At 40.1% G+C, this 17,682-nt stretch overlaps 1 protein-coding gene across 1 annotated transcript in view; it reads right to left on the bottom strand.

Moving 5' to 3' along the window:
- SEMA3C (semaphorin 3C) overlaps window positions 1-13,586 on the bottom strand; it is a 180,195-nt gene extending 166,609 nt beyond the window's left edge. The window contains exons 1-2 of the mRNA XM_077863864.1: window positions 13,398-13,586; window positions 11,196-11,337 (exon numbers count right to left, since the gene is read on the bottom strand). Of these exons, the coding sequence (XP_077719990.1) occupies window positions 11,196-11,298 (103 nt within the window). The 5' untranslated portion in view covers window positions 11,299-11,337; window positions 13,398-13,586. The remainder of the gene's footprint in view (window positions 1-11,195; window positions 11,338-13,397) is intronic.
- Between the last annotated feature and the right edge of the window lie 4,096 nt (window positions 13,587-17,682).

Below are 17,682 nucleotides of genomic sequence, written 5' to 3'. Positions count from 1 at the left end.
AGTTACCAAAGTATTTTTGAAACACAGAAGACAAAGTAGCATACATCTATGAAGAATGGAAAAACATGGATCTTTAGTTCTAAGTATATTCTCCAAAATAAAAATTGCAATGAAAGGTATGTAACATATACTTTTAATCTATGTGAATAACATATCAAAATATTTGATCAACATGTGAATGAATTTAAAATAAGCTATCTAAAGCAATCTACAGATTCAACACAATCCCTTATCAAAATATCAATAATAATGTTTCCCAATCAAAATACCAATAGTATTTCTCATAGAACTAGAACAAATAATCCTAAAATTAGTATGGAACCACAAAAGACCCTGAATAACCAGAGAAATCTTGAAAAAGAATTAAAAAACTGGAAGTATCATAACCCTAGACTTCAAAACAGAATGGAACTGACACAAAACTAGACACATAGATCAATGAAACAGAATAGAGAATGCAGAAACAAACCCAGATTGATCAATTAATCTGTGCAAAGGAAGCAAGAATACACAGTGAGGAAAAGACAATCTCTTCAATAAATGGTGTTGGGGAACCTAGACAGCCACATGCAAAAGATGAACATTGGACCACTATCTGACACCATGCACAAAAATAAACTCAAAATGGATTAAGAACTAGATGTGAGACCTGAAACCATAAAATTCCTAGAAGAAAACATGGGCAGTAATCTCTTGAACATCATTAGTCTTAGCAATATTTTTCTGGGCTTTTCTCCTGGGGCAGGGGAAGCAAAAACGAAAATAAAAAATTAGGACCCTCTCAAACTCAAAAAATTTTGCACAATGAAGGAAGCCATCAACAAAATGAAAAGGCAATCTACTAAATGGGAGAATATGTTTGCAAATGACATATACAATGAGAGCTTAATATCCAAAATATATAAAGCACTCATATAACTCAACACCAAAAAAAAAAAAAAAATCCAATAAAAAATGAGCAGAAGACCTGGATAGACATTTCTCCAAACACATATGGATAGATGGACAATACAAAAAGATGTTCAACGTTACTTAATCATCTTGGAAACACAAACCAAAATCACAATGAGGTATTACCTCATACCAGTCAGAATGGCTACTATCAAAAAGACAAGAAATAACAGGTAGGTATTGGCAAGGATGTGCAGAAAAGGGAATCCTCACGCACTGCTGATGGGAATATAAATTGGTGCAGCCATTAGGGAAAACAGCATGGAGGGTCCACTAAAAAATAAAAATAGAAATATCGTATGACCCAGTAATTCTACTTCTGGGTATTTACCCAAAGAAAACAAAAACACTAATTTGAAAAGATACATGCACCCCATGTTTATTGCAACAATATTTGCAATAGCCAGACTATGAAAGCAACCTATGAAAGCAACCTACGTGTTCATCAATAAATGAATGGATAAAGAAGATGTGGTATAGACAGATACACACACACACACACACACACACACACACACACACTGGAGTATTACTTAGCCATGAAAAGAAATGACATATGACTATTCACAACAATATGAATAGACTCACAGGGTATTATGTTAAGTGAAATAAGTCATAAAAAGACAAAATCCATATTATTTCACTTACATATAGAATCTATAAAACAAAATAAGTGAACAAACAAAAAACAGAGACAGACTCATAAATACAGAGAACTGGTGGTTGTCAGAGAGGAGGAAGATGGAGGGTTGGGCAAAACAGGTGAAGGAGATTAAGAGGTTCAAACTTCCAGTTACAAAATAAGTTACAGAGATGAAAAGTATGGTGTAGGGAATATAATAAATAATACAATAATAACGTTTTGTGGTGACAAATAGGGACTACACTTATCATGGTGAGCAATGAGTAGTGGTTAGAATTATAGAATCACTACGTTGTACACCTGAAGTTAATATAATATTGTATATCAGTTTATCAAATATACTTCAATAACATTATATGTTAAGCCATCTAGCATCACTCAAACTCAAACAAATTTTGAGCTATCTTCATTCTTCTTTGAGCTATCTTCTTTCATAACTCAAGCTATCTTCATTCAACATAGAGTCCAATCATAATTGTTTACACATATCTATGGATAATCATGGACTAGAACACAGGTTTTTTTTTTTTCTTTTTTTTTCATGGAATTGCTTTGGTGACATGACTGAATAAACATAAACACAGTGCAAAAGTTCACCCTTTTAATTTCTTATCAGTGGAGCATCCCATCTTTGTTCGCAGTTGCGGGAAACGTGTACCTTTAGAAATGGCTTAACATCACATCATCATCATTTGGCAACCGAACTAAGCTTATTAGAATCTGATAAAATTCATTGAGAATAGGAATTACTTTTTTATGACAAGAAAATAGAGTTTCTAACTTTTTTTTTCCCAAAAATCGTTAACAGAGCACATCATTGTAACCTATGTACCCTAATAGTTCTCAAGGGACATTCTTTGTACTACTTAAAACGTCTGTAATTAAAACCAGTAAAAGAGATTTCATTTTATTTTAACTACTAGAATCTTATATCAACATATATTAAGGAAAAAATAGACATGAAATTTCATAGCGATTTCTTCTCATCTTCTGTCCTCATTGTATTTAAAACAGTTTTAACTTGCTCTTTATAACGCAAATTTAGTGCTCCTCTACTTAAAACTCTTTATGATTTAGGTAGTGTCCCACTCACAATTGTATTCATCAATCCCTTCCTGATTTCAAAGACACTCTCACAGGGGGAAGAATGCTGACTTTCTTATTCATGCAGCGTTCCTCGTTGAGTTTGGGTTTGTTAAAATATGAAGGTGTTATTAAAGATGTTTAATTGTCATTTAACTGAAACTACCAGAAGGAGACTGAAAACAAACTGCTTTAACACAAGTTTTCCCAAGAACTAAATATTTCAGAAGATTCAATACAACCAGAATGAACATTCTCCAAGATTAATGGAGAAATCAAGAACAATTGGCTTTATTTTTATCTCTTGGGCAACCATAAGACAAACTGTTTTCAACAAATGTGCCTTGTAATGTTAATGCTACCAGAGTTCATAAAGAGACAATTTATTATTTTGAGTTTATTGTCCAACAACAATTCATCAGCTTTCAGGTTTAGCTCACTAGTTCACAGGGGTCCTTTTATTTGTTGTTTAATTAAGCTTCTTGTCAAATGAGGCAGATATTAAAAGATAAAAGATGTTTTGTAAAATTCCATCATCTTTCACTTATGTACTATTGATGACCTGGAGACTTTGACAATTTTATTAATGGAAAATTCAGCAGTGAAAGAAGGCAAAAAAGAATCACAAATAACTGAAAGAACTGATAATCCTATGCAAGCTTAGTCTCTACACTTAATATACTTATTTCCCAACAGAACTCAAACTGACATGTTTATGTTTTTAAACCATTGTCATGCACATATAAATGTAAAATTCAACCCTGGGCTGGAAAATTGGAAAATACAAGCTAAGGAAAAATGTATGCAAATAGTAGAAATTTTTATATAGTTTTAATCTTTTAATCGTCATTTTCCTTTTGAGGTTAAGGCAATTATTCCCAGGCTTCAATGGACGGGGGGCCATTTAGTAGTACGGAATATTTATTGTTTTAGCGAACACAAGCAGAAAATTAATAGCCAACACAAATAACTGACTTTTTTGCCATGCATCTATCAGTGAATTTATTTTTGAGTATTCATAGCTTTATAAGTGCTTTATATATTTACACAGACACCTTTATAACTCATGAGTTTTGAAGCAAAAGAAAACTTGAAGTAGAGTCAGACAGCTGCCTATTCAGTATAATGATATTCAGGCCTTTTGAAACCTATGGGATATTGAATGCATCCTACTTCTTTATTTTATTTTTTATTTTATTTATTTTATTTTATTTTATTTATTTTATTTTATTTTATTTTATTTTATTTTATTTTATTTTATTTTGTGTTGTGTTGTGTTGTGTTGTGTTGTGGGTGGGTGGGTGTGTGTGTGTGGGGGGGAGGTGGATGTGTGTCCCAGGCTTCTTTATTTAAGAGCAAAGTGATGAGAGATGGGGGGGCATCCTACTTCTTTATTTCAGGATATTATGTTTCTAGATCAAAAACCATGTAAATATAAATGATAATCCAGTGTTTATCAGGATTACTTAAAAAAACAATGTCTGATATCTTAGAGGTTTGTACTGGAGAAATAAAACATGCATATGACTGAATTATTGGCTTTATGGTAACAGAGGTGGTACTACTGTATAATTTTGGTTAACTCCTGAATTACAGTTGAAATCCAATCTTAAACAAATAAGGAATTTTGCTATTTCAAGTAACCTAAAATATATATACTCATAGGCTCAAAGATCAACTAATTCAATAAATAAATCTCAATTAAAATACTGACTTTAGGATCTAATAATTTCCACACAGAAAAAGCTTTCAAAGACCAAATATTCCTGAATAAATTTCAATTTACTCACCAAAGGAAAAAGGGGAAAAATCTAATATACTATTTAACAGTTATTACTGTAGGAGTATGTATATAACCTATATTTGATATTTATATGGATATATATATATGTCTTATTTTATCGGTACATTTTTATAGATATATTTCATATCATGGTACAGAAGTAGATCAGAAATTATCCTACATGCCCCCACATTCCTGAGGTTTTATGGTATTCTTAAATGTCCCAAAAGAGGTAAGTAGTTGTCTACAATTTAAAGCCATGCACTATGCCATGATAATCATAAGTAGTAAACTAAGTAGATAGGGTTCTTTTTTGTTTTTAAGATGTTGTTTATTTATTCATGAGAGACACAGAGAGAGGCAGAGACACAGGCAGAGGGAGAAACAGGCTCCCCGTGGGTAACCTGATGTGGGACTCAAGCCCAGGACCCTGGGATCAAGACCTGAGCCAAAGGCAGATGGCTCAACTACTGAGCCACCCAGGTATCCCAGTAGGTAGGGTTCCTATTAAGTTCAAGCTTATCGTGCTTATTGCACTTTAAAAAAACAGAATCTTGGGGATCCCTGGGTGGATCAGCGGTTTGGCGCCTGCCTTTGGCCTGGGGCGCAATCCTGGAGTCCCGGGATCATCGGGTCCCGCGTTGGGCTCCCGGCATGGAGCCTGCTTCTCCCTCTGCCTGTGTCTCTGTCTCTATCATGAATGAATAAATAAAATCTTAAAAAAAAAGTGGTATACTTTAAAAAATAAAATAAAATAAAAGCAGAATCTTAAAAAATAATGCATTTGTGAATTACTTTAAAAGTCTAGATATATTTAGACATTTTATATATATATATACACACACACACACCAACAGTATCAAGGATTAATAAGGCAATATTCCTGCCAGGCCAGCACTGAAGGCCCTGTGAGAGCTGTGTATATATAAGGTCTTTTCCCTTTAATATAGGAAATTGGGCTTCTAATCAAAACATACAAAAAAACTCTCTGGAAGAAAATATCTAAAATTTATAGAGATGAAATGTCTATGTGGGAAGAAAATAGATAAAGGGATTTGAGAATTAACTAGAAAGAGTAAATATAAAAGTTGAATTCCCAGACTATGTTGAATCTTTAGTGTATAATATGGGAAAAGTTTGAAAGTAGATAGAAAATATTTGACCATCAGCTATGTACCAGATATGAGTTTAAAGGTATCTGTGCAAAAAGTAACGAAAATTCCTCTCATAGTATTTGTGTCTTAATGTTATAATGAAGAATTTTTTGCATTCTAGCTAGTAACTGTCATTGTTTTAAATAAACCAAGGTTCACTGAAGTGTGACTGTAGGGTACTAAGAGTGTATTAGTTGGGGAGGTGGAGTGGTTAAGAGGCATCAAAATGTATATTAATTCAACATTTATTGAATAATACCAAATGCCAGTCTCTACATAAGTGGAGAGGAAGTAATGATAGTACAAAAGAAGATCATAATTCTATCCTAAAGGAATTTATAAATATTAATTTTAATGCAAGTCTTCATCTATTTTAATAAGAGGTACACTATATACCTCAAAACACACTTTACAAACTTAATTCATTTCATTTTCAAAACAATTCTATGAAGTGTTATTTTTCACTTTACAGATGATAAAATTCTGGATTGGGGGGATTAAGTAATAACCCAATGTAGCATCCTCAGAATGTAGCAGGCAACTATGATTTAAAAGCAGCTCTGTATGACTTCAAAATCCATGAATTAAAAAAAAAAAAAGATTAGTTTTGTTCTTTCCCTTGCCCAGGCCCTTTACGAAATGTTTTTGAAAGAACTGAAAGGAATAATTATAGAACACCTCCTCAAAAGATATGATATTAAAAAACAACATATAAGTTTAGTTAATAAAGGATCTTAAGAATTAAGTTAGCCCCCCAATATTTTAACTGTTTGGGAGAATTGAGGTCTGACAAAATTTCAGAGTTAATTAGCAAGGAATGAAAGTTTGAAAATCCTGATAGTCCGCATAAATGCTGTTCTCATTACACTACACTGCCGATCAAATGTTCATACTTTCACATATATCAAAAATATATGTATTTAAACATATTTCCTAATATTTTAATAAAAACCTTCTAGAGACCACTGGAAATCAAGACATTTTCTCCCACTTATTTACAACTAAAATTTTGCTGGTATTTTTCATTATACAAAAAAGATAAAAGTGTTATATTCAGACAAAAATACATTTTAGAACTATAATTATTACTGAGAATAATCAGGGATATTTCAAAATGGAAAAGAGGTCAGTTCATTAGAAGGCATAACACTCCTAAATATGTCAGTTATCCAATAACAGAAATTCAAAAACATGAAGTAAAAACTGATAGACCTGAAAAGAGAAATAGGCAAATCCATAATTATAGTTGGAGAGTTCAATTTCTTCTGTCAGTAATTGAAAAAAAACAAATAGAGAGAAAATCAGCAAGAATATAGAAAACAGACTTACTGAATCTAATTGGCATTAATAAAACATTGCAGCTGACAAAAGCAAAATATACATTGTTTTCTATGTAGGCTATTTTCAGTGCCAGAGTTTTAATAGTTTTTTTAAAGAATCAGAAGCATATTATGTATGTTCTTTGACAAGAGACTGAATCAAAGACCTACAACAAAAATATATAAAAAATACACAAATATCTTCACATTATACAACATATTTCTAAATAACTTGGGACTAAAAGAAAAAATAAGGGGAGCAATTAGAAGACACCTTGAACTGACTGAAAATCAGAATACATTTTATTAAAATATGTGAAGCAATGCTACACAGTGTTTCAAAGGAAATTTGTAGCATCACTGGTTATATTAAGAAAAAAAAAGTTTTCAAATCAGTGACTTAAGGTTCCATGTTAAGAATTTTCAAATAGAAGAGCAAATTAAACCAAAGCAAGAAGAAATAAGATAATTTCATTCTAGAGCATAAACCAAAGAAATATTAAACAGAATAATAATAATAATAAAAAACCAACAAAACCAAAAGCTGATTAAAGAGATCAATAAAAAGGAAAATACTGATCTCTACATGGTTCAGTCAGAACATAAAGGAAGTAGACACAAATTATCAATATCATAAATGAAGTAAAGAACATTACTACAGATCCTACAGACATAGTGAGGATAGTGAGAAAATATTATACAACTTCATGTCAAAAAATTGAATATCTTTGATTCACAAGCTAAATTACCAAGTGAAAAAGTAATCTTATTGTAAGAATATACCTCATTTTTAAACAGAAACAATACTTAACACATTTAACTCAGTAATCACATTTTATATCTTAAAATATAAACAGTATTTCCATTTTGCTCAAGCTCAAAAACTTTTTGTAAAATGACATCAACCAATACCTTTTATCAAATTGTACAGTATTTATTCCTGGCTTCATAAAAATACTACATGCTAAAGTCTCTACTGGATAAGGGCAAAATCATTTCATTTTCTTTTATATTAACAAGCAAAACCAATTTGTCTATTGTACATAAGTAGCCTTGACTTTCCTTATGACTGTTATAGATTCCAAGATTTTCTGAGAAAAATGACACAACGTCCATAATGCTTTGAAATGTGAATCTGTCAAAATACTGGATTTTTTTTTCAACAAAAATTTGACTTAATCAAAAAGTGTTTGCATGACTTTATATTTATTTAAAACGCTATTTGGCCTAAAATTAGAATGATAATAATTACAAAATGTAGTATCTAATAGGAATCACAGTTCTTTTAACATGCAAGATTTAGCTTGTACAAATGTAACTAATTAATAACATCTGAAGTGCATTCTCCTATAGGACTGATGACCATCTGGTTGACCTTGCACTAGATCAAGAGGGAAGGCAAATCTGTAAATCATTGTTCCCCAAATGTTATCACTCCATCATTCTACCACAAGAAGAAGGGATAAAACTTGGATGAGAGAAAAGATCTCTTGTTTCACACATTTCTAAATTGACTTTGATTGTCAATTGGACTGTAAGACAACACTGAGAGGATTCTTCTAATGTCCCATCCAGAAAGAGACTGGCGTAAGACCAAGTAATAGTGAAGGAAAAGAATTCAAGACAGAAGAGCCAGGAGGCAAGGTCATTATGAAAGAATATAAAGATGCAAATGACCTCTGTGTCATGTAGCCTGATATTATTTGAATTTCCTCAGAATCATTTTCCAACTCACAATTTTTGGCTGAGAAATAGTGATAGAAATTTTGAAATAAAGGAAAGCGAGTATATATAATATGTATTTTAATTAATATACATTCATATATGTGTCAACCTTGTATAAAGTTCTATATTGTAATGTCAAGAGTAAATAATTTTGGAAGAAATGCAGCTACTTACTCATTGTGACACACAGAAAAATCATCATAAAATCAAAGAGAAACTTAAAACAATAAGAAATTCAGAAAAGGCATCTGAAACAACTATACTGTCAAATTTCTTATGAAAATGATTATGAAGTAATGATTAAAATTTATACATTTGAACAATTGTTTTGTCCAAGGCATTTTTCCTATGCTACTATGTCTAAAATATAGTTGCCTATAGAAATTTTTTTGTATTAATTTAGAAATTATGGAATTTCATTATTTGTTCTCCCAGTTGATATATCTCTTTAAAACAACTTAAGTGATATTTTCTGATTATTTTCTAGCAAGACTTTTAGGAAGAATAAAATTTTAGAACTCTCAGATCAATAGTTTATCTTACATTGCCGTATTCTACACGTTATAAATTTTTTTTAATATATTTTTTTAATTTTTATTTATTTATGATAGTTACAGAGAGAGAGAGAGGCAGAGACACAGGCAGAGGGAGAAGCAGGCTCCATGCACCGGGAGCCCGATGTGGGATTCGATCCCGGTTCTCCGGAATCGCGCCCTGGGCCAAAGGCAGGCGCCAAACCGCTGCGCCACCCAGGGATCCCCTACACATGTTATAAATTAAGGTAAGTCTTATTCTGCAAGAATCTGCTTTGAATTTGAAAGCATTAGAGTATGTTAAAAAGTCCATCATAACTTCTAGTCACTCTATACATAGCATTTACTGTCTTACTTAGTATTGAAGTTTGGTTTTTAAAAATTATACTACTTAATTTCCTCTATTAAAGTTTTTTCTAGGGATCCCTGAGTGCCTCAGCGGTTGAGTGTCTGCCTTTGGCCCAGGGCGTGATCCTGGAGTCCTGGGATCGAGTCCCACATGAGGCTCCCTGTATGGAGCCTGCTTCTCTCTCTGCCTATGTCTCTGCCTTTCTCTCTCTGTGTGTCTCTCATGAATAAATAAGTAAAATCTTTGAAAAAAAAAAGTCTTTTCTAATACGGACTTAATTGATTATCTCTGGTGAAATACTTGTCTTTAAAATTTACACATTTTGGGTTAAGTTTGGGTTAAAAACAAGGTTGGTTAGTTTGATGTAATAGAGAGAACAAGTTTAGATAACTAATCTGTGAGACCACTCCATCTTCCTATATATTGAGAGAAATACAGAAAAGAGGAGACAAGTTGTACTTCTACCTAATGCCTTTAGTTTTTATTTGATTACATATTTCATAGTTCTCAACTTGGAAGAAGAGGTATAAGTAGACTGCAAGATGTCACAGTATTTAAAAGACACTTCCAGGGGCCTTTCCCACTACTTAACTGAATAGCCATGGGTCTTAAGGGAGAATGCCTGGCTTAGAAGCTAAGGAAGCAATTAGAAGCTCACACACTCTAAGTTCTACATAAAGTTCCTTCAGTGCTTATGATAACCTTGGGGAAATCCCTTGGTGACTTAAGAAGGAAAGAAAAGAAAAAAAAAGATATCCATTTGACTGATAAGTGTCCATCATACTGTTGTTTGAAATTCAAGACAACAGAGGATTTCAAAGACACTTTGCTATAGAAAGGTCTAAGAGTGTACTGTTTCTCAAGTTAAATGAAAATATGCTCAATGACACTAAGGTTTATACAGAAAGTAAGTTGAAAGAAGTCATAAAAATATAGTAACCCCAATTGGCAAGATGACTTTCTTGATCCATTTCTTATTCTATCTGTCCAGTTAGCATGGGTTACATGACTGACCGAACTACCTATACTAATGCTTATGCATACATTTGGCAAACCATTCCTTCAGAGCGTCTTACACCTTTTATGTCTGTGCAAATTTGAAATCGCATCCATTTTCCTGAGCATCTGAAGATAACATTTGTACACAACAGCAATCAAAACCATAATCCCAACCTATTCTTTTAGATCCTTTTCAATTAAGTAGGAGACTCTGCCAATCTCAGGAACTCCTTTTGGACATGGAAGAAGGACCATCAGAACAACATATGGAGAAATCAGTCTGTAGGATAAGACTAAAATTTATTAAGAAAAATTTTAAGTAAATTAAACCTGCATAGACGTGTCTGCTAATGAGGAGTAGCACATAGAGGGTATTTCTCAAACACCAGGTGACTCATCAGAAGAGAATTGCAAAGGGACAGGATATACTTCAAGCATTTTCATAAGCAAATGCAACAGAGGGTTTTTGCCTATAAACCAATAATTTAAAATAGCCATGTCATCCCAAAAGCAGTCCAGTAAAATTTTTAAAATTAATCAACAGTTGATAATATTTTACTATCTTTAATTGGTTATTAATGTTTGGATCCGGATGTGAAATTTTAAAAAAGACTTCAAATGACATTTCCCCCAGAGTATTTATCAACTTTTCTTACCATCAAATGTTAAATAAACTCTTGCTTGGGGCTGAGATGATCCTTTTACACAGATAGAACAAACAAATACTCCAACCAACGCGAAAATTGTCCGGAAGGCCATTTTCTCCAGATTTGCAAGTTAATATCCAAGGGAGAATACCTTTAAAAGAGAGGTAACAAGTTTGTGATACATCATTTCACATTTTAGGAGCACACCCCCTCACATACACACAGATACACACAAACCCAGCCATCGACAGAGCACCTATTCACAAAAGACATATCTAGACTTTTACAGTCATGCAAACAGTAGGAGGTGCTCTGACTTTGTTTCTTAGATGTGAAAATTTGGATTTGATTCATTTGTGTCTGAAAGTCTTTGCAAAAAAAAAAAAAAAAAAAAAGAAAAAAGAAAAAAAGAAAGAAAGAAACTGCTTTCTCTTCCAGCAAATAATGCTAATATTAAAGCAGAACGAAGCAGCCAGGAAACGTGTTCCTAAAGGAAAACCCGATATTTAAACTTGATCCTCCAATGACCACATAGCATTGAAAAGACCTGAGAATGGTACCAATCCGCATGAGTGGCTGAAAACTTCTCTCTCTACCATAAATACAGTAATAGCAGGAAAACGCCATATGAACTTTCACGCACACCCACTCACTCCCATCCTCATTAGCTCTTTTGGGGTAATCATGTCTGAAATGGTGTTTCTGCACATAAATATATGTGTGCTCAATCCTTGACCACTGAAATCACTCAAATTAGTTATCTGCCAATTTACACAGATGACCATGCAGCTGTTAAATGATGCAGATGAGGTAACCATGGACGGGTGCCAAATTCAAACCAATGACTTAGTGGTGAGCAATCCAGTGAACCATGTACCCCGCAATGCATATTTAAGATAAATCAAGCAGAAAGCAGGCTGTCAAAATTCCAAGAGATAAATCAGAGAGAAAAGCATTACCTTTGGAAACTGTGGCTATAAAATTGATACGTACTATTACCTAATGTGTGAGTACCAAGCAGGACCAGGTAAGGGGGTAACCGGAGATCTACAGCGGCTCCAGTGGCCACAATATGCAAAATAAACCCACCCGGACCGTGAAAGAAATCATATCATTTTGAGTGTGATGTTATTCTACAATAAAATGACAGAGTTAAAGCTAGAAATCTGTTTTTACAGGTTACAGCAATGCTAATCTTCACTGTTATGTGTCTTTTAATGTTAAAGTCTTAACATTTTATTCAATAAAGGGATGCCATGAAGAACGGAAAAGGCTGCTTCATGAATGCAGAAGAAGAGGCGCAACTAAACGGAACATGCCATTTTAAACAATCTACACGTTTTAAACAGTTGACTTCCTGGGTGGTACACGTGTTATGAGACATAGAGACAAAACTGTTTGCCTTTCCCAACACAGACGGAGGAAACCCTGGAGATGTTTGTGTTGGTAATTTTCAAACGAAACAGTTTCTTCCTGCTTCCACAACCTCTTCACCTTGTCATCTCTAAATTAACTTAGAAGAAAATTGGTTTTATGGGGTTACTGTCTCTTAGTAATTTGCTCCCTGGTTTTGTTGACTTTACAGTAAAAAAAAAAAAAAAAAAAAAACTCTAAATATGCCTGACCTTTGTCCCCTTATTAAGCAGGCAGACAATATCTACAATTTTGACACACACCCTGCTACCACTGGTGTTCTAGCTGGCGGGTCTCCCCCAAAGCAACGTTTGCTAAAAACTGCCAAGAGTAACAGCGGAGGCGAACTGACAGGTCGCAGGAGCGGAGTCCGCAGAGCGGGGTGGCCCGACGGGGTCCGGCACGTGCCCCCCAGCATCGCAGCTTCCCCGCAGCTGGCCCCGGGGCGCGCGGCTTGTTCTCTCCTCCAGGTCACACCAGTGACCACGGGCAAGGCGGGGCGCCCCTGCGGGGCCGTCCCCCGCCCCGGCGCCCAGGGCACCGCGCTGCTCCCCGACCCCGAGGCCCCGCCGCCCCGCAGGTGCCGCGCCCGAGCAGCCCCCGCCCGCGCCCCGCAGGTGCGGCGCCCCGACCCCGAGGTCCCGGTCTCCGCGGGGGGCCCCGACCCCGCCGCCCCGCAGGTGCCGCGCCCCCGGCAGCCCCCGCCCGCGCCCCGCAGGTGCGGCGCCCCGACCCCGAGGTCCCGGCGGGCGCCCCGAGGTCCGCACGGCCGTTGTCCCGGGCGCGGCGCCCGCTTACCGAGGAGGCCGGGTCGCCGGGCTCAGCCGGGGCCGCCGCCGCCCAGCCCTTCCCGCACAGGGCCCGCCGTCCGCGGCGTCCCGGCGGCGCCTCCTCCCGGCGCTGCGACTCTTTGTAGGGGACTCGCGGACTGGGCGCCGCTCCGCCAAGCCCCTCGCAGTGAATGGAAAGTGGCCGGCACCGCGGCGGGCGCGCGGGTGTCCGGTTACAGCGACGCGGCGCGCGGCTCCCGCGGCCCCGGCGCACCGCCCAGCACCCCCGCCCCCCGGCACCCGCCCGGCACCCGCCCCGCCGGCCCGCCGCCCGCCCCCCCCCCCCGGCCGCACCCCCGCCCGGCACCCGCCCGGCACCCGCCGCACCCCAGCCCCGCCTGCCCCCGCCCCGCCGGCCGCACCCCCGCCCGGCACCAGCCCGGCATCCCGGTCCAGCACCCCTAGCACCCTGCCCAGCACCCCCGCCCAGCACCCGCTGCACCCCCCCGTCCAGCACTCCCGTCCAGCACCCCCCGCACCCCCGCCCACCACTCCCGTCCAGCACCCCAGTCCAGCACCCGCCGCACCCCCCCAGCACCCACGTCCAGCACCCGCCGCACCCCCGCCCAGCACCCCAGTCCAGCACCCGCCGCACTCCCGCCCAGCACCCACGTCCAGCACCCGCCGCACCCCCGTCCAGCAGCCCCGTCCAGCACCCGCCGCACCCCTGCCCAGCACCCCAGTCCAGCACCCCCCGCACCCCCGCCCAGCACCCCCCGCACCCCCGTCCAGCACCCACGTCCAGCACCCGCCGCACTCCCGCCCAGCACCCCTCGCACCCCCGCCCAGCACCCCCTGCACCCCCGCCCACCACCCGCCGCACCCCTGCGCCCTCCCCACACCCAGCCGGGCCCCACCCCGAGCGCGCGGCGCGGGAGGGCGGCGGGGAGCGGGGGCGCTGCTGGTAGCCCGGGCGGGGCGCGCGCTCCGGGGAGGACGCCGGGCGCCCAGCGGCGGAGGGAGCCGCGGCGGTGACGGGCGGGACCTACCTCCTCCCGCCGCAGCCCCTGCAGCCCGCGCCCGCCCCGCCCGCCCCGCCCGCCTGCCCCGGCGCCTCGCGGGCCCTGGTCCCGGACCTGACGCGCCGCCCGCACCTGAACCGCCCGCAGGGGCCGGGGCTCGAGGCGTCCGGGCGCGACGCGAGCCGCTTGTTCCCGGCACTACTTCCAGGACGACTCGCCGCGAAGACGTGAGCAGCTCCTGACCCAAGTTGAGAGTAACGAGTTGCACCACAGAACACCTGACAGCTTCACCGAGCGGCTGCAGGCGGCGAGAAGCACCGAACACCTTTCTCTGAGCTACTTCTGGGACCGCCCGAGACCCTGCGGACTGAGCACCAGTCTCCCTGCCGAGGCCGAGGCCGAGGCCGGAGTCAGCGCTTCGCCCTCCGGGAGGCGGAGGACGCGTCCCTGAGGTTGCTGGGATCAGTCACGCAAATCACAGAACCCTTCACTTGGAAGCGTGCAGCCACCGGGCACTGGCCTGCAACCCACGGCAGGCGACGTACTCATGCGTTTTACCTTTAGGTTCCAGGGAACCAAGGTAACCGATGCAAGGTGAAATGCAAGTCAAACGGCGGTTCCACAGGGAGGGCCGCCACCTGTCCCGGCCTCCAGGAACCCCAGGAATGGACCCTCCGGCTCACACATACTCACACGGCTTTGGAAGCTGTGACAGCTTAGGATTAGCCGCAGTCTGTGTACCCTGTGCTGTGACCCCCTCTATCTTGTCTAAATAAACGTCTCCTTGTATTTAACCGAATGCTATCTGTTCAATACCGAGGCATTACGGGGCGTCTGCTTAGGCCTGGAACATTCACCGTGGGCCTCCCCCCAAAGACGCTGTCAGGTTGCTGCTGGCAGGCAGGCGCCGCGGCAGACTCAAGCACGGGGATGCATCGAGTGCTCGCGCTTGCCCGCAACCTAGGCCGCATAGTGACATCCTCGGGGTGGCAATAGGTGCCCCTCCCCAGGAAGACTCAGCTCTGCCCCCATTTCTCCAAACCGCTCAGAAACCTGAAACAACCCTAACAAAACGGCACCTTTACAAGACGCTTGTCTAGGATGAGTCTTTGATTCCTTCCTGATAGGTGGGAAATGTTGGAGCTGATTGAGTAAGCTAGTCTGGGGAAGGCCGCTAGGTCCAGAGAAGGGGGGCGCCCGGGGGGCTCGGCGGCTGAGCGGGATCCTGGGGTCCCCGGACGAGGCCCACATCGGCTCCCCGCAGGGAGGAGCCTGCTTCTCCCTCTGCCTGTGTCTCTGCCTGTGTGTGTGTGTGTGTGTGTCTCATGAATAAAATAAATCTTAAAAAAAAATCCACAGAAGTAATGATAGAACTCAATGTAGAGACCACTAATTACAGTTTGCCCTCATCAGGGTGTCTGGGGGAAAACATCCAAGTTAAAATACTTTGAATCACTTTCATGAAAATGTCAAAGAAATGGTGTGACATCTACACTGAGGTTTCTACACTGAGGTTTCTCTGCTTCGTGGCCTTACTTTTTATTTTGTATATTTTTGGTGATCCTGCAAAAAACCATTTCCCTTAAGCTCCTGGACATAACCTTGTCTTCTTCTTTTTTTTTTTAAGATTTTATTTATTTATTCATGAGAGACACACAGACAGAGAAGCAGAGCCACAGGCAGAGGGAGAAGCAGGCTCCATGCGGGGAGCTCGACAGGGGACTCGATCCCAGGTCTCCAGGATCACACCTCAGGCTGCAGACAGCGCTAAGCCGCTGCGCCACCGGAGCCACCCAACCTTGTCTTCTTTATGAGTTGTGCAGCTATGAATTCTCTTATTTCAAATTTAAAGAAAATAGACTGTTCTCAGATCTTTCTCCATCATATAGATGAGCTATATGAATCAACTTTATCTAATAAGAGAATCGCAACCCTCCAGAGAGCGACAGTTGTCTTCTTGTCATGACTAAGATTTGTCTCAAGACAGACCATAACTATTCCGAGCGCCTTGTGTACTCTATGAACAGCATTCTTTAATGACGTTACTATCTCACAAATGAGAACACTGATGTACACTGAAGTCACACGTGGATGGTAAATATTGGGATAGAAAGAGAAACTCAAGTGTGACTAACTCGCCACCTTAGGGTCTTGAATATGAACCTGAGCAAGTGTTACACTAGCTTCTTCCCCTCTGGATCTTTCTCCTCTTCTTGACTTCCAGATGCTAACCCTTTAAATTTCCTGAACTATATCTTTGAAAGTCTCTTCTTCAAATGCTACTTACTTGTTTGCATCAGCCCTTCTTCTCCTCGGGTTACCTTAGCTGCTCTGGGACCAAGCCGGTCAAACAGGTCTGGCCTAGAAATCCGTGTGTGCAATTACTCTCTGCAGAGTTGACGGGCTTTAGTATTTCCTTCATTAAAATCATTCTTTAATTTTTAGTAAGATGAGTGTATCTCTACGTTCATTCTTAACACATTGCTAATCTATATCCTGACCCTTGACCTCTTTTTCTGTTGGTAGGTACTAGACTGGGCTTCTCGACCTGCAGGGTCACTGGCACTAAGCAAACAAACTAAACAGTCAGAGTGGTTTGCCCTGGAGAGGAAAACTGGCCAGAGAGAGAATTTTCATTGTTTGCCTCTTTTTACCTTTGTAATTTTAAACTAGGTGATTGGATAAGGTCTTAACAAAATTAAAAGTTTAATTCTTCATCATTTTTTAATGCCTTTCAGCATCTCGAACATAACAAAGTGCCGTATTTTCCAACTTAACCAAAAGAAGAGCACATCATCTCTAACGTTTGTATATTACAGTTTTTCAAATGTAAAAGTAGGGAATTTCAGTAGAAAAGTCTCTTAGTGATTTTCCTGTTTTAGTACTTGCACCTGACAAAGTCCTAAGAGTGTTGTGATAGTTCATGCTTTCATCTCAGGGGTTAAATGGAGACTCTGTTTTTTGTCCTCATTGTAATATTTCATGTGAAACCTCTATGAGGGGAATATATATCTTTAAGACGAACCTTGTACAACTACAGTTGCAAAGTAACTATTATTTAATAGATAGTGTTTATGAGTTGAATATATACGTCCATGCATCCAGTCAGATTTCTTTAAAGAAAGGCAAACTGTTTTTATGGACCTCTTGTATCTAAAGCTCTCTCTTCACCTGGGAGTATAAAAGCCTTTCCATATTTATTCTCACAGGAGAGCCGGGAGCAGGACGTGTAAGTGCCTCTGATTGTCAGATGTGTGTAATGAGGCTCAAAAATAATAACCAGCTGGAGTA

This window comes from Canis aureus, chromosome 21 (assembly GCF_053574225.1).
Source record: "Canis aureus isolate CA01 chromosome 21, VMU_Caureus_v.1.0, whole genome shotgun sequence".
NCBI classification, from domain to species: Eukaryota; Metazoa; Chordata; class Mammalia; order Carnivora; family Canidae; genus Canis; species Canis aureus.
This window is presented reverse-complemented; position numbering and strand designations above follow the sequence as displayed.